This window comes from Podarcis erhardii (assembly GCF_964252035.2).
Source record: "Podarcis erhardii genome assembly, chromosome: 7".
NCBI lineage: Eukaryota > Metazoa > Chordata > Lepidosauria > Squamata > Lacertidae > Podarcis > Podarcis erhardii.
Genome location: NC_138511.1, coordinates 12,826,792 through 12,845,167, shown reverse-complemented (window position 1 = coordinate 12,845,167; position 18,376 = coordinate 12,826,792). Strand labels below are relative to the sequence as shown.

Genomic DNA, 18,376 nt, shown 5'->3' with positions numbered 1-18,376 from the left:
GAGGACCAGAGGTTCCCGACCCCAGCCTTAGTTCACTGGAGATCTGGTTAACTTAACAGAAGACTTAGAAATCTAAGTCAGTTCAGACTTTGAGACACATCATTAGCCAACACTGTAATAAAAAGTTGAGCTCACAACATACCTACCGTTGCAGATCTCATAGAAAGAGCACACTGAGCAAGCCTCACGTTAATAAGCTGCCCAAGGGCAGCTGGGTAGGAAGGGGATACCGCATTTAACAAGGTGCACTTTAAACTTGCTCAGCTGTGTCCCTGGAATTCCCTTCTGAAAGTTTAGATGGTGGAGACTTTGATGTTTTCCCTTCCGGAGAATTAAAACCATCTTATTCTTCCAGGAGGGGCATCAGTTGGCAGATAGTGCCCAATACCTAGCAGCCCCCCCCCCCATGTTGTCCATAGTACTGCCACTACTGCCAGCCAATTCTAACTCGCAGTCCACCAGGCATGCCTGCCCCACACTTCTCTATATTGTAGGGGTGGGAAAACCTTCTCGGCCCAGTGGGTCAGAGCCTTATCATTCTCCACCCCCACAGACCACAGATTACCCACCTGTCAAAATTCCCTTGTGCAGCGCTTCCAAGCTGGCTGTCAGTCACTCAAGAACCACAGCGCAAGGGGCTTTGTCAACCCAATGCTTGCCACTTCCGCAGTGCTGCACGTACGGCTGGCAAAGCTGCTTTCTGCAGAGATTGGCTGCATGATCAAGTTCCCCATGGGGAACTTGGCCAGGCAACCAATCCAGCCATTTCCACACATGCCCCATATCTGACACCAAGTGTGTGGGGGAAACACTGGGACCTGTTCTGTGCCAGATGTCACCTGCAAGCCAGAGGTTCCTCACCACTCTCGTAATTAGTCTTATACCTACCATGTGACAGTATTTAAGCATGTTTGACTTGGTCAACTGACCAACCCTAATTGCCTTGTTTTGCTGAGCCATGTCAACGTAGATAGAAGCAAAAGTTGAAAAAACATTAACTTTTGCTCTGTTGCTATTCAACAGCTTGACTAACGTGGCAGCAAAGTTGACCTCATGGGTGGTGCAATGGATTTGACTCTTACTTTTGCATCGTTCACACAACATTCCAGCCATGCAGAAGTCAAAGCTTTCTACAGACAACCAAGAGGCATTATCACAGTTCAAGGACATATTCCAGTCAGGCAAAAGCACCTGAGGAAGGCACAGAGTAGTGCCAATGAGGGATATGGCCCTGGGAGAGTCCTAAGTGAGACAGAGAGATCTAGAGGGCTGTCTTCAATTCTCAGGGCTTCAAGTTCCCCACCCTATACTAGCAATGCAACAGCTAAAGAGAAGAGCCTTGCCTTGTTTATTTAAGACTGAACACACTGACTTTTTAGCATGTTAAAACAAACCAACCCTGAGCTTACCTTAGCACAGTGAAGGTCTTTGTGTTTCTTCAGCAACTTGTCTGCCTGCTGGATTGCCATTTTATTATTGCCATTGTCAAGGTAATCTAATGTAAGAAAGGGGAAAACCACAAACATTATTCTTAGTGATAATTTTATTGTTTAATTTTTTTGTAAACCACTTTTTTAACAATCAAGCAGTGTATAAATTTTATGAACTAAATAAAATACATAAATACTGCAGACTTATTTTCTGAGGGGGCAATCTTCACGTTTAGGTTAGTTTAGAGGAAAACAAGAAAAAGAAAGATGAGTAAAGAGTAATATGATAGAGGTATTTAAGATTATAACTGCTGTAAAGGAACAGATAACTTACCTGCCCACTCCCCCTTACTTTCTTGCACAACACTAGATGTCAGAATCTACCCAATCAACTCCAAAGGTGATGAGAAAACCACCCAAGGTAGCTCTTCACACAAAATAAAAATTAACTTACCACCAGCTTATGCTGGGTTTTTAAAATAAAGGAATAGAAAAATTATGGGAAGATAATTCTTTGAATGGTTAATAGTGATGGCAAGCCTCTATGATCAATGGCAGTATTTCTCTGACTTCTGGATGAAGGGGGTGGTGGGGAGAAGAGAGAATAGCAGTTACTGGCATTTCCCATGTCATCTTCCTGGTCATTATAAAGTCACAATGCTGAACTGGATCAACCTTAATCTGTCCCAGCAAGGCATTCTCATGAAAAACCTTACAGAAGCTTTTTAAAGGGTTATTACACAGAGGGGTGTTAGCCTTACTCCCATTTCTTATGTATACATCAAATGGGATTTGCCACCTTTATTTGGTTCATCATCACAACTACTCAGTAACAGGCTATTACTGCACCTTTCAGAGCTGGGATGGACAGGGACTTGCCCAGGTCTATGGCTGAGGAGAACTTAACTCCTCTCTATCCACTGACTATATATAGGAGCTGGGTACAAAAAAATAGCCCTCAATAGAAGTTCATAGATGAGTACTTCAGGAGTGACTCAAAGAGGAGCAAAACAAGATGGTAACAAGCAAATAATTAAGAGCAGCTTTGCTAGCATTCAGGAGGAGCATGATTGAAATACTGCTCCATTTCTAAAAGCAGGGAAAGCATTGACCTAAGGCAATTTTTCTCCACAAACATACATACAGGTAAACAAAAATGGGAGAAGGCAATGGACACCCAACAGGAAAAAGACTAGTCTGGAGGGTCCACAGAAGGAGCATAGCAGCTTCCTGCACCCCTTTGTCTCTTGCCTGAAAGAACAGGGGAGCACGTGGCTCAGGTTGCAAATACTATATTGTATTCTTGTTCTTACTCTTAGCTCCAAGCCCACATAGAGAGCATGAGCACTATGCAGAAACATTAAAATAGGCACTGTGACGTGGTGGTAGCACTGGTTTAAAGTTCTGGTGCTCGGCATCGGTTTACCTGAGATTACACAGTGTGGACTGAAGCCCCAGTGTATTTTTAATAACAAAAACTTTATGGAGCAATTGGAAAAGTGGCAGTTCACAAGAAATATAAATGGATGCATAAAGAGTATGATTAGACAACCTCACCAGGTTTCTCTAAAACGTTGCAAACACCCTCTGTTCTAACAGAATTAGCTCAGCTACCAGAATGGCAAATTGTTGAGAACAGAGTCTTAGACTTCATCCGAAGGGTGGAGGACCTTGGGGAATATAGTACTACAACTTCATTAAGCTTCTGTACAACATATAAGCAATTAAGATAAAAGGCAAACAGCAAATGTAAAAGATGCTTAACTGTCATCAAATAAGCTGACTGTTGCTGAATAGTGAAAAAAATAAGAACATGTCCAAACATTTACATTAGTTTTCCCCAGCGACAATGGCCTTTGCAAACTCTGCAACTATGTTCACATGTCCAATTCATAGTCAGAGGGCAACATCTTATTCTAAACAACAGCATTTACCACTATATGTTTGATTACAAACTGGCTGTTTCATGTAGATAAGACATGAAAATCTTTACACAATGGAAGCAGAATTTGATTCAAGGTACTCCTGATTGTACATAACTTTCAAAGATCTATAAATAAAAACTGTAAACAAACTTGAGCTCATCCAGTTGAAATTAATGGGACTTACTGTACTTGTGACTTAAAATATACAGTCTATCCAGGCTACCCAGTCCACAGTAACCCTAGTGTCATCAGGATATTACACTGGTTGTCACTGGGCTCCTGGGCACAATTCAGGATGCTGGTTCTAACCTACAAAGCCTTGTACAGCTTGAGACCCTAGGACTTGAAGAAAGCTTACATGGGGCTTGAAATCATCTACAGAGACATTCTGAAATTGCTTCCTCTTGTTAAAATTTTGAGGGTGGCAGCAAGAGATGGATCCTTATAGATGGTGCCTTCCATCCCACCTGTGGAATGCTCTCTCCAAGGAGCTTTGCTACTCATTTCTTCTGCACAAGGTAAAAACTTTTCTTCCTGTTTTTTTTTTAAAAACAGGTGGGTTTTTAGTATTTTATAGTTAACGTGTTTTTCCTCAGCCAGTAGCTAGATAACATTTTTACTGCAGATGCCACGTCTTTGAATGGGACTGTTCTGTGTTCTGCCCAGACTTGTGTTCAAAGGGGTTTTCTTGGTGGGTGTCTGTGAGATTTAATTTATGCAATAAAAAACCCTGTATTGTGATATTTTATGTTTTGTTTATCTCTAAGCTGCCTTAAGGAACTCGGATAAGAGACACAAATTCTATTACTGTGGTATCTCTGGTTAAGTACTTAAATTTGTTCCGGAGGTGCGTTCTTAACCTGAAACTGTTCTTAACCTGAAGCACCACTTTAGCTAATGGGGCCTCCTGCTGCTGCTGGAGCACGATTTCTGTTCTCATCCTGAAGCAAAGTTCTTAACCCGAGGTACTATTTCTGGGTTAGCGGAGTCTGTAACCTGAAGCGTCTGTAACCTGAAGTGTCTGTAACTCGAGGTTACAGACTGTATTACCACTGTATTACAGAGCAAGTATGGAGTAGTGGTTAGGGTGTTCGATCAAGAAGTAGGGAACCAGCATTCAAATTCCCACTCAGACATTAAGCTTACTTGGCCCATTCATTGCCTCTTAGCCTAGCCTACCTAACAAGCAGCATGAGAAACTCAGATATATAAGCTAGGCTCCAAATGGCACAGCTGTCACCAGAACTGGAATGTCTATTTGCCAGGGGGTTGGACTAGATGACAGCCAGGGTCCCTTCCAACACTACAATTCTATGATTCTATGATCTCAACTACATTGCTTGACTGTAGCTTGCTCTTACAATTCCCAGCAAGGGGTCCATGATTTGTGCGGCAGTGTAGAAGATCAAGACACATGTCTTTTGCTGGCACATAAGTCACCTGTATCAATGCAGATGTCAGTTGCCAACCTGGTGCTAAGAAATCTCCATGCAGTCGCAATCAGACCAGCACCAGTAACAAAACACACCTAGCACCTGGCAAATTTTGAATACTGCTCACAGGGTTGCTGCAAGGGTACAATGGGGAGCAGAACCATGTATATTGCCGTGAGCTCCTTGGAGGAAAGGTGGGATTTAAATGTAATAACAAATAAATTAAATACTTATCAGTGCTTCTAATAAGCCCAGTAGGTCTTCATAAGGTCCAAATACAATGCAGATTGTTGCTTGTCAAAATATATATTTTTGTACGTGACTTGTTTGTTTTAAGGAGTATTACCAGAAACTACTTATGGAAAATCTAAAATACTAAAAATATGTCATTTAAGAAATAAAAGAACTACCTCTCCTTCTTAGTTTTCAAACCTAGTTTTCAAACTTAATTTCCCATCATAACTGATCAAGGCTCCAACTCAAAAACACATCCTATACTGAGGCACAACTTCATGCATATGAACACACTCAAAAGAATTGAACACACAGAACTTCAGTTCACATCTTTGAAACAGATTTGCAGAAGCTGAAGTGGAAGGAATTTCTCTTTTGAAAGGCAGAGGTAGCAGAATTAGGTTCAGACCTGGTACTAATAGAACCTTTTGGCTACACACCATTCCATTGAATTCATTCAAAGTGCAGAAATGTCATGGACATTTGTGTCTCTATAGTCACATCTTAAACCATGAAGTTTGCACCGTTCTGCCCCAAAGCAGTTCTTCTAAAGACTCTTGACTAGGATTTCATATTGGCAAGTTAAGAACTGCTTCTTCTTTGCCTTAACTTTCTTCAGTGCTAAACACTTGCCAACTACTTGATAGACCTGACGGACCCCAATTTGAGAAGAGCATTTACCATGGCCCGTTTCCATTCTATACCCACGGCCTTCCTGCAGAGGATTTACTCTAAGACCCCTATTACACAGCGTCTATGTCCATGCACAATGAATGAAGTTGAGGACTTCATACATTTCTTTTTCTACTGCCCTATTTATGAGCTAATAAGAACTAAGCTCCTCCTCTTGATCCCGTCCACCATCACATCCAAGGAAGACTGTTTGAAATCGCTTCTTGTGGACGCAAATCCCCAAGTTACACGGGGGGTGGCAATCTTTATAGTGCAGGCCTTGAAACTTAGGGCTACTTTGACGGGGTAGTGTGTCCTAGACCTGGTCCTGTCTTAATTCTTTTATTACCTTTTTATTATTTTATTTTTTATTATTATTATCCTGCTATGGCTGTATGCTAATGCAATAAAGGTTTGATTGATTGAAACAGATTTGCAGAAGCTGAAGTGGAAGGAATTTCTCTTTTGAAAGGCAGAGGTAGCAGAATTAGGTTCAGACCTGGTACTAATAGAACCTTTTGGCTACACACCATTCCATTGAATTCATTCAAAGTGCAGAAATGTCATGGACATTTGTGTCTCTATAGTCACATCTTAAACCATGAAGTTTGCACCGTTCTGCCCCAAAGCAGTTCTTCTAAAGACTCTTGACTAGGATTTCATATTGGCAAGTTAAGAACTGCTTCTTCTTTGCCTTAACTTTCTTCAGTGCTAAACATTTAAAAAACTCTCAAACCAAGTACAGCATTTTATCTTCCTTTTCCAGCATTTGCCAAGTACCATGTACAACAAAGCAACCTGAGCTCCTAGCCAATATTCCTAAGACAAGTTGAAAAGGAACAGCATCCAACACATTTTTAAAAATTATTATTCATTTCATTTTTATACTGTTGTATATTAAGAAAACTATCTCAAAGCAGTTTACAACCTACATTAAAACACCAAATAAAACAATCCAGAATAAAACATTACTGAAGGAAGTCAAATATAAAGTATACATTCAAAGCAACATAATTAACAGGAAACTAAAATATTATCCTGAAGCACTACAAAGGAGGTCAGCTTTTGACAAAGAGAATGCATATTTAACTCAGCAGTTAACAAAAAAAAAATGGAATACAGTATTACAAAGTAGCTTCCTTAAGCAGTAGGATCCTACCCAGACAACCAACTTTTTAAGTTTATAATGGGGGAGTAGGGGGCGACCAAATTAATGTGGTCACTGCCTAACGAAAGTGAAGGTTCTCCATACACTGTTAGAAACTTGGGTATATAAACTAGGCGCCAAATGGCACTGTGAATCTAGGTTGCAGTCGCCGCAACAGAATGCCTATTCACCAGGGAGTTGGACTAAATGACCCTTGGAATCCCTTCCAACACTACAGTTCTACAATATGAACTGCACTGCTTAACTTTATCTTGCTCTTACAACTATTCATTTGTCTCAGCGCAAGGAGGAGGAACACACACTGGAAATGGAAATGGTATTAACAATGGACTAAGACTAAATGTGGAGATTTCTGGTGCCTGACTATTTTCCAACTGTTCTCCAAGTGTTTTCACCTGCCTTACTGAGAGATGCAGATAACGTAAAAGTTCCATTCAGCATAATTGAAAATGTGTAAAAAGTAGCAATAGATTTCATAAGGAATATAACATTTGTATATCCTGCAGCAAGAAAGTAATTGCAGGCGACTCCCAAATTTACGCAGGGGTTACGTTCCAAGGCACGTTTAAGTTAAATTGTGTATATTCGAAACACCATTGGGAAAAGCCTACAAACATCCCACTCTGCCCCCTTTTGTGACATTTTCAGGTCACGTCTGGGTTCGGCGCGATAAGTGTGGTCATGCACATCTCAGACGCACCTAAAAAGGTCACTCACTGCCTGTAAAAGCTGGATCAAGTTTTAGACACAGCAAAAGAGAGGCTTGCGTTTGAAGTGCTGCTTAAATATGACGTAGAGTTATCCTGATGAAGAAAATATTCTTGCGGACTTGTAATCCAGACATATCAAACCTTTAATGGATTGTAGCAGGGCACTGGTGAGGGTTGGACAGTGACGCCCTTTTTCAGATTGTTTCTCACTACTACATCAAAGGCAATACAGAGGGGGCTTGGAAGTGTCATATGGTCCAAAACTCTAAAGCAGGCTCGCCTGAAAAAAGCTCAACAACTTTTTACCTGAACCCAAAAAAAGGGGGTGAATCGCTGTCTCTTGGGAGTTGGCCACCCCTGCTCTAAAGTTTTGCAAAGGAAACAAAAAGAGCTGCGACACCCATACAGTACTACTCAATGAGATTAAAGATGCCAGCATCACACACACCCTCTAAATTAACAGCAACAACAAAGCCATTGCTACCACCACCACCGAGCCACATTAAGTAAGCCACACAAGCAGGCAAGACTTTACAATTCATATCTCCCTCCTCTGGTTTAAAGAGGATATGAAGTTTGTGGCAACCGGTCGCATGAATGTCATGCAATCCTCACCCCCTGCTCAGTCCAGGCTAGCAAATCTACTGTTAGGGAAAACAGGTCTATAAGCTCCTGCTTCTCCATCTTGGCTCCATGAATTCTATAATAAGGATCCGTGCAGTGCTGAAACCCCCTTGTTCACCCACAGGACCACCTGTCTTTTTAAAAGCATAAATGTATGAAGCTCCAGACTATCTGCTAATGATATATACTGCATTAAGAAATGGTTTTAGACCATGGCCTGCGACCCTGCTGAGTCCAGAATAGGGAGTAAGGGGGGGGGGGAGAGGGTCCCAAACCCACCATCTCCTCCTGGAGAAGGAAATGGTCAGGAATGATGAACTTCTGACCACGTGTGTAAGACCCCAAAATCTCCCTTGTCTTCCTCCCACAGGGTTTGTAATGAACTTGGCAGCTCCTTCCGCTACAATCCCCACGAAGGCCGGGACAAATATGGGGAGGGGGGTTCTGCTCAGCCTCTCCCCCCCCCCGCAAATGCCACACTAAAAATGAACGCGAGGCACCCACCCGCCAAATCCCACCACAATGACAAACATGGAGGTGCCTGCTTGAGCCCACCATACCACCCAGAAGCCCAAACATGGGGGGTGCCTGATGAACGCGCCCCCGAAATGCCACAAGAGAGGTGAACACGAGGGGACGGCGTTCCTTCCCACCCCCCAAATACCACAACAACGATGGACATTGGCGGGGGGCCCTGCTTAACCTCCCCCCTCTGCCCCGTGCCACAATAAGAACGGGTTTTTTTGGGGGGGGCGGGGAGGCAGCCGCCTGTTTAGGCTTTTTTCCTCCCGGCCCCCCGCCTCAAACTAGAGTCTCTGAGGGGAGAAGGTGAAAAAGGCGAGAAGGGTCAAGTAGGGGGGGGGGAGAGACGCTGGTTCGGAATGAGGGGGCGGCGAAGGGTAGGAACGTCTTTTGGCGGGGGGGGGGCGGGCGGCCTCGGCTGAGGGAGAAAGGGCACGCGCGGCCCCGCGCTTAGGACGGGGCCGCGCGCGCGCGCTAGGGAAAGGGGAGGGGGAGGGAGAAGAGGGGGGGAGGGGAACCCCCCCCCACGCCCGCGGCGTCGGTACCGTAAATGGGCCGGAGGCGCCGGTCGTTGGGGTCCTGCACATGGCCCCGCGCCGCCGCCATGATGAGAGCGCAGAACCGCAGCGCGCAGCCGCCGCCGCCGCCGCCACAGCCAGCCAGCCAGCCGGCGGGCCTGGGCGGGCCCGTGTGGGGGAAAGGGGCCGGGCTGAGGCTGAGGCGAGGCGCTCCGAGGGGGCCAAGACCGGCGAGGAGGCGGCGCTTAGCGGCCTCCCTCGTGGGCCTTGAGGCGCCTCCGCCGCCGCCTCAGCCTGTGAGGCGGGTAAGCGAGCTCCCCTCAGCGAGCCGCGTCATTGGCCTGGTGGTTGCCTTGAAGGGCCTCGTTTAGGGGCAACTCTCCTCACAACGACCCTGCGAGGTGGGCTGTATTGAGGGGGGGGGTGTCCTCCTGGCCCCTCACAAGCAGCCGGGCGAGGTCGGCAGGGCCGGCTTTAGGTTTGATGAGGCCCTAAGCTACTCAAGGTAATGGGGCCCTTCATTATGTCCAGCTGTCCTTTGTCAACAACAAATTGTTTTTTGTGTGTTGAATATATGCTATATGGTGATTTATGGACCTAATAGGTATCGAAAGCCATTTGCACATAACAAAATAGGTATTTTATCAGTTCAATTGTTGAACTGAAATACAATTAAGAATATTCATAGTGAAATAATTATTAAGCTTTAACTTAAAACGATTTTTTTATTCATAACAAACTTAATAATGCAAACACATTGGCATTTGATGAGGCCCTAAGCTACTCAAGGTAATGGGGCCCTTCATTATGTCCAGCTGTCCTTTGTCAACAACAAATTGTCGCATTTTTTGTGTATGTTGAATATGTGCTATATGGTAATTTATGGACCTAGTAGGTATCTAAAGCCATTTGCACATAACAAAATAGGTATTTTATCAACGTAATTGTTGAACTGAAATACAATTAAGAATAAGTATATTAATAGTGAAATAATTATTAAGCTTTAACTTAAAACAATTTTTTTATTCATAACAAACTTAATAATGCAAACACATTGGCATTTGGCAATAACTTTCTATAGGAAAGCACGCCTTGGTTTTGGAACACTTTGGTTTTGGAACAGACTTCCAGAACGGATTAAGTTTGAGAACCAAGTTACCACTGTACTGTATATAGAAATGAGCAAACCAGTGATATTTTAGGGAGCAGGCTAGCAGGCGGGGCCCATTACTTACATGAAAGGAGCCTACACAACACAAAACACTGTTGCTGTATGTAGGTTTTATTTTGTTTTTTATCTTACATTTTGGAAATGTGCATCCAGTTTTTTCCCCTTTAATTTTTTTTGGGGCTTGTTTAGCTTATACATAAATCCGGCACTGGAGGTAGGCCTCTCAGGGAGCTGAGAGTGGATTTGAGCCCAGGCGTGAGGTAGGCAAAGAGGAGGCAGTAGCAGCCCCCTCTTAGCCTTCCCTGCCACCCCTTGACGAAGGAACAGTTCACCAGGTGCGGTTGTTGCAGCAATGGCAGAAGGTTATTTGGTGCTGTTGACCCAGGCGGCGAGCATTCTGTGTTGGTTTCCGTGTTAGAAACTTGAGATAGGAAAGCTAGGAGCTAAATGGCACCTTAAACCTAGGTTATGGGCGCTGCAGTGGAGTGTCTAGGTGCACTTTTTTTTTTTGGTAACAAGAATACAAAGCTGAAAATGAATGAAATGCAGCTGAAACCTCATGTTCACTTTTCACATGGTTTAGTCCTCCTCTGAAGACTGCAAAAAAACCAAAGCTGTGCTTCCCCTGCCCGCCCCCCGCAATACAGTGGTACCTCGGGTTACATATGCTTCAGGTTGCATACGCTTCAGGTTACAGACTCCGCTAACCCAGAAATATTATGTCGGCTTAAGAACTTTGCTTCAGGATGAGAACAGAAATCGAGCAGCAGCGGCAGCAGGAGGCCCCATTAGCTAAAGTGGTGCTTAAGAACAGTTTCAGGTTAAGAACGCACCTCCGGAACGAATTAAGTACCTAACCAGAGGTACCACTGTATTCTTAAGACGGTCCCTTCTCCAATCTTCAGAGAGTAGCTGGAAGTAGCGAGGCAGAATAAAGGTCCTCCTTTCCTTCCACTCTGCAGTTTTAATCTGAAATCTTGGGCCCAACACTGCGCCCAGAGCTCAGAAACTAATGAAATTCCTTATCACAAAACGATTGCCTAGAACAATGGGAGTTTGGAATGCTGGTTGGTTTATCTATCAGATTCTACTCACCAACCTCCTTCAGCTGGGAAACACAAGGGGATGTGTGTATCCCCCCCCACTCTTTTATCCTTGCAACAGCCCTGTGAATTGTCGGGGTCACCCATGGGGCTTTGTGGCTAAACAAACGCCTGGAGGAGTTGTCCCTCATTCACAGTTATTACAGGAGGATAATCATACCCTACTGTACTGGGATTCTTCAGGGTGGTTGTGAGGATTGTTAAGATAGTGGTGATCAAGGGGGCCAACTTGAATAAAATATTGGGGGAGGGGGCAGGTAATAAATCACAAGATGCAGTTAACACCATTTGAATGGCAATGCCCATCAACTGGAGGGGGGCAGTCCCTTCAAATATTTTATGGAGGTTCCTTTGCCCCTGGGAGTTGGCTCCTATAATAATAATAATAATAATAATAATAATAATAATAATAATAATAATAATAATTTATTATTTATATCCCGCCCATCTGGCTGGGCTTCCCCAGCCACTCTGGGCAGCTTCCAGAAAAATATTAATATACTGTAATATATCAAACATTAAAAGCTTCCCTAAACAGGGCTGCCTTCAGATGTCTTCTAAAAGTCTGGTAGTTGTTGTTCTCTTTGACATCTGATGGGAGGGCGTTCCACAGGGATGGCGCCACCACTCCTATGGTGGTGATAACTGTTTCAAGCCATGTTTTCCTTTCTTGGCCTTTCAGTCAGATTTTCTTCCCGCCAATGATCTCAGGGTAGCATATGTAGACCCTTACAATGGCACTGTGATGTAAGAGTGTAGCTTAAAAAACGAGGAGGTGGTTGTCAACCTCCCACTATGTTTCAAGATGTGTTTCATGTTCCTGTTCACCCCATTACCTGATTGGTTTGCTGCACTTGCAGCTTCTCCCCAAACTCTATTCAATGAAGCTGCTGTCTGCGCATGCACAAGTATCTGTGCATGTGTTACAGCTGTCTCAAATCTACACACTTCAGCTTAACCCCAGCATATGAGTTTGAATCGAATGGAAGCGGGTTGGAGAGTAAACTCATCAATCAGCAGTATTTCTCAAGAAATTACATGAAACAAATGGGTTGTAGCTAGCATCAAACACCAGATTATGGCTTCAGACACCAGTGGTGTTTCTCTCTCTCTCTCTTTTTTTAATAATATTTATTAAAGTTTCAACAATTACAAAAAGAAAAAATAAACATACCACGTTAAACAAAAACAAAACAACACACCACAATATAAAAAGAAGAAGAAAAAAAACCAGAAAAATAAAACCCATTAAACAAAAACAAAAACACAAAAAAGAAAATGCATCAGATCTCCTTTCTATTCTTTCATTAGCTTGTTTCCTTGACCTCCTCACACCTCCCTTTTTTGTATTCTAGGTCGATTATCCATTTCAGCAAATCCTTTCCCTTTTTAAAAATTGTCTTAATATGATGTAATTTTACTTTTCCTCCTTTCACCAATTAACAGTCAGTTATTCCCAAATCCTTTATATCATTCCTGCTAAAATCATATAATATTATTCCAACATCCTTCTAACATATTAATTTTACAATGTTTCTGTAAATAGTCTTTAAATTTCCTCCAATCTTCCTCCACCGACTCTTCTCCCTGGTCTCGGATTCTGCCAGTCATTTCCTCCAGTTCCATATAGTCCATCACCTTCATCTGCCATTCTTCCCGGGTGGGTAAATCTTGTGTCTTTCAATACTTTGCAATAAGTATTCTTGCTGCTGTTGTAGCGTACATAAAGAAAGTTCTGTCCTTCTTTGGCACCAATTGGCCGACCATGCCCAGGAGAAAGGCCTCTGGTTTCTTCAGAAAGGTATATTTAAATACCTTTTTCATTTCATTATAGATCATCTCCCAGAAGGTCTTAATCCTTGGGCACGTCCCAGACACCAGTGGTGTTTCTCAAAGACAACAGAAGAATAGTGTCCCGATCAAGGGAAATAAAAGTCCTGCTCTATACCACCTTGGTCAGACCCTGCCTGGAGTCCTCTGTCCAGTTCTGGGCACCACAATTGAAGAAGGATATTGACAAGCTGGAACATGTGCAGAGCAGAGCAACCAAGATGATGAAGGGTCTGCAGACCAAGATTTATGAGGAATGGTTGAGGGCATTGGCTATGCTTATTCTGGAAAAGAGACTGAGAGGAAGTATGATAGCCATCTCCAAATATTTTACAGGCTATCACATGGAAGATGAAGCAAGCAACATAAGTACTGTAATAACTTTCTGACCATAAGAGCTGTTTGACTGGAACAGACTTCCACGAGAGATGCTGGGCTGTCCTTCCTTGGAGGTTTTTAAGCAGAGGTTGGGTGGCCATCTGTCACGGATGCTTTAACTGAGATTCCTGCATTGCAGGGGGTTGGAATAGACCCTCAGGATCCCTTCCAATTCCATGATTCTGTGGTGGGAACGCAGTAGAGCCTCGGTACATGGTATTGCATGCACACCCTTAAGTATTGTGGGGGGCTGGCACGGGGTACTTTGTGTCTGAGCTGGGATTTCTAAGGGGCTGTTTAACCCCTCCTCTTACACCACTGGATCTTGGGTCTCAGTTTGCATCTTGCACAAAATGAAAACTGAGGGTACATTGTTAGCACCTGTGGTTTACTGCTGCATGCAGTCCTACTACCATGTGGCGCTTAATTAGCAGCAGTTGGGTATTAAATTACAGCTGAAATTTCCTGCTGTAGCTTATTGCTTTTTTCTTCAGCTTGAGTCAAGGGGAAACCCCTAATGGTTATTTATTAAATTAAAAGCATTTCTAAAACCAAGGTGGTTTAGAGGAAAACAATAAAGCACCAACATTACAGCATGAGTGTCAGCTGGAAACGAGCGTCAATGGTCTGGGAGCACCTGAGCAAAGAGAAACATTTTTAGCAGGCGATGCAAACATGCCCCTGTTAGTAGTTGCTATATTGCTGGGGCGAGTTAATTTCACAATGCGGACGCATATTGCCTCTGATATGGACCTTGGCCATATGGACTAGTAGCCACTGACAGCTTTCTGTGAATTTGTCAAATCCCAAGTTAAAGCCATCCAGGCTTGTATTGGTCGCTAATTCTATAGTGCAACTATGTGCCAATGAATGCTTCATTTTGTCTGTGCTATTCCTTCCACCAATTTAGTTCTTCCACCTCTGGTTCTTGTATTATGAAAGAGGGTAGGAAGCCTCTTCCCCCACGCCGTCTTTCCATTTTCTTCACATTGTGTATGTCATTTCATTGATAACCAAAAATAGAAGTGAAAGATTCTGATCACCTTCTTGAAGCTATATTGGCAGAAGAGGGGAACACAAGAGCCTTGCACTTGGTGCAGCTCATTCCTGTGGCAATGCAATGAGGACAACCAAACCAGCATTTATTTATTTATTTATTTATTTATTTATTTATTTATTTATTTATTTTTTTAAAAAACCTTCACATGAAGATCATGTAGTAGTTTACAAAATAAAAAAGAACACTAAATAAAGGATTATATGGCAGAAATGGGTAGCTTGGTCCCAAACTGTTTTGCACTTAATAGGTTGAAACAGCACTTTGAATTATGCTAGCATTTTCTCATACCAGGGATCTTCCAAAAAGGAGAGGGTATGAGAAAACCCAGATTGGGAAGGCAGTGATTTGGGGAAACATCATTAAATAGCAGGATGGATGAGTTCAAGTGCCAGTTGCTTTGACCTTATCCTGTATGCTATTCCTCTAAGGCCCTTCAGAACATCTGCACATCCACCAAAAAGGCATGGAAGGTGAGTGGCCTGTCTGGTGTTGGATCTCCCACCGGTGATTTTTGTAATGAGGGTGGGTGATTGAACAGGGAATGAGAAGCTCTTGGCGGCAGCTCTTTGTTACTTCTCTGCTCTGCCATAAAGAATTCAGTGGCAAAAGTTAAAGTCGGAAATTGAGCTGTCAGAAGGGAAATTAAAGTCAGACGTCCCCTCCCCATCATAAAGCCCTAAGGTGCAACAAATCCAGGAATGTCCCCAAAATTGCATGCACCAAATGATTGTATCCTAGGGATGAGCAACCCGCGTCCCTTCCAGCGCTGTTGAACTTCAACTACCATCAGCCCCAGCCACCAGGGATGATGGAAACATAAGCCCAGCAGCATCAGAATAGACACAGGTTCCTCACTCACACTGTAGAAAGCAAAGCCAATCCTGTTTCACAGTGATAGCAACGTGGGTGGATATAGGGACAGAGCGCTTTCTCTAGGATGTGAGCAGAAAGAGATGCCTTAGCTCCACCTCATGGACACTCAGCGGCAGGAACGCCCGGCCTGTGGAGGAGGCAACAATGGGGAGACGCAATCACGCATGCAAATATGCATGCCCTACAGCATTGTGGGAGAAACAGCCAGGGTGCAGACTGGGGGTTAAAGGGCACCCCAAAACACTAGACTGTCCAATGGGGCCCTGGTAGCACAGCTGCTTTACAGGATTGAGCTTTCTGGGACTGCAGAATGGAGGTCGCTGTGTCCTTAACAGCAGAGAGAATGAGGGCCAGGAAGCACGCTTGCCATTTCAATTCATACTTACCTGGCAGGGGAGATACCATGATCACAAAGGTGGTTTTCCCAGGGTGAGGCTCATCCATTGCACTTCGGGTGTGCTGACCCCTGCGATTTCCCCAAATGCGGGAAACTCGACTGCATAATTTGTGGTAGTGGGGGACTGCGTTCGCGCTTTCCCCTGGACTCTGTGGTTCAAAAACAGAAAATAATTGTACTTGTTACTGTTAGCTTCATAGTTTCCATTTCTGGTACAGTTACCAGAATTGGTAAGGTTCTTGTTTTAGCTTTCTATCTCATTCTTTAAGCTTTGCTTTCTATGGAATTAAAGTTGTAAAATAATAAAGTACAATATCAGCAATAAAAATGCTGTTAAAATGTATACAGTACCTAGCACAGTCCATTACAATTTGTAGAAGGGATGTTCACCTGACGCCTTTGTTACATATCTTTGGGTGCCAGGCAAAAAACATTCCTTTTGCCCCAGGCCTTGGGCTAATTAAACAATCTATGGCCTTTTAAACTGTGGGAGGGTATTGCTTTGAAATAGAGGAAAACAATAGAATGGGGAAAACCAGACATCTGTTCAAGAAAATTGGAGATATGAAAGGAACATTTCGTAGAAAGATTACCAAAGGACAAAAGTGGTAAGGACCGAACAGAAGCAGAAGACATCAAGAAGAGGTGACAAGAATACACAAAGGAATTATACCAGTAAGAGATGGATGTATCGTACACCCCAGGAAGGTTGGTTGCTGACCTTGAGCCAGACATCCTGGAGAGTGAAGTCAAACAGGCCTTAGAAAGCACTGCTAATAACAAGGCCAGTGGAAGTGATGACATTCTAGCTGAACTATTAAATTTTTGAAAAAGATAATGCTGTTAAGGTGCTACACTCAATATGCCAGCAAGTTTGGAAAACTCAGCAGTGGCCCAATCCCAAAGAAGGGCAGTGCCAAAGAATGCTCCAACTACCACACAATTGCACTCATTTCACATGCTATCAAGGTTATGCTTAAAATTCTACAAGGCAGGCTTAAGCAGTATGTGGATCGAGAACTCCCAGAAGTGCAAGCTGGATTTCAAAGTGGCAGAGGAACCAGAGACCATGTGCTGGATTATGGAGAAAGCTAGAAAGTTCCAGAAAAACATCTACTTCTGCTTCATTGACTATGCAAAAGCCTTTGACTGTGTCAACCACAGCAAACTATGGCAAGTTCTTAAAGAAACTGGCGTGCCTGATCACCTTATCTGTCTCCTGAGAAATCTCTATGTGGGACAAGAAGCTACAGTTAGACCTGGATATGGAACAACTGATTGGTTCAAAATTGGGAAAGGAGTACGACAAGGCTGTATATTGTTTCCCTGCTTATTTAACTTATATGCAGAATTCATCATGCGAAAGGATGGGGTGGATGAATTCCAAACCGGAATTAAGATTGCCGGAAGAAATATCAACAACCTCAGATATGCAGATGACACAACCTTGATAGCAGAAAGTGAGGAGGGATTAAAGAACCTTTTAATGAGGGTGGAAGAGGAGAGCGCAAAATATGATCTGAAGCTCAACATCAAAAAAACTAAGATCATGGCCACTATGAATCACCTCCTGGCAAATAGAAGGAGAAGAAATGGAGGCAGTGAGAGATTTTACTTTCTTGGGTTCCATGATCACTGCAGATGGTGACATCAGTCACGAAATTAAAAGACGCCTGCTTCTTGGAAGAAAAGCAATGACAAACCTAGACAGCATCTTAAAAAGCAGAGATATCACCTTGCTGACAAAGGTCCGTATAGTTAAAGCTATGGTTTTCCCAGTAGTGATGTATGGAAGTGAGAGCTGGACCATAAAGAAGGCTGATTGCAGAAGAATTGATGCTTTTGAATTATGGTGCTGGAGGAGACTCTTGAGAGTCCCATGGAGTGCAAGAAGATCAAACCTCTCCATTCTGAAGGAAATCAGCCCTGAGTGCTCACTGGAAGGACAGATCCTGAAGCTGAGGCTCCAATACTTTGGCCACCTCATGAGAAGACTCCCTGGAAAAGACCCTGATGCTGGGAAAGATGGAGGGCACAAGGAGAAGGGGATGAGGTGGTTGGACAGTGTTCTCATGTTGAGCAACATGAGTTTGACCAAACTGTGGGAGGCAGTGGAAGACAGGAGTGCCTGGTGTGCTCTGGTCCATGGGGTCATGAACAGTCAGACACGACTAAATGACTAAACAACAACCAGAAGAAGAAGAACATTATGCATTGTATTAAGAGAGGGGTATTGCCTCTGGTGGGGTACACATCCTGCTCCTTTTGGGGCAGTTTGTCCATTCTGAACTCAGCTCTCACAAGTAGACGCTGTCAGCATGCTAGTGT

General features: G+C 43.5%; 1 protein-coding gene across 1 annotated transcript in view; it reads right to left on the bottom strand.

Annotated features, from left to right (window-relative positions):
• Positions 1 to 9,412, bottom strand: part of NAA25 (N-alpha-acetyltransferase 25, NatB auxiliary subunit) — a 36,786-nt gene extending 27,374 nt beyond the window's left edge. Inside the window, exons 1-2 of the mRNA XM_081870887.1 lie at positions 9,264 to 9,412; positions 1,410 to 1,495 (exon numbers count right to left, since the gene is read on the bottom strand). Of these exons, the coding sequence (XP_081727013.1) occupies positions 1,410 to 1,495; positions 9,264 to 9,324 (147 nt within the window). The 5' untranslated portion in view covers positions 9,325 to 9,412. The remainder of the gene's footprint in view (positions 1 to 1,409; positions 1,496 to 9,263) is intronic.
• Between the last annotated feature and the right edge of the window lie 8,964 nt (positions 9,413 to 18,376).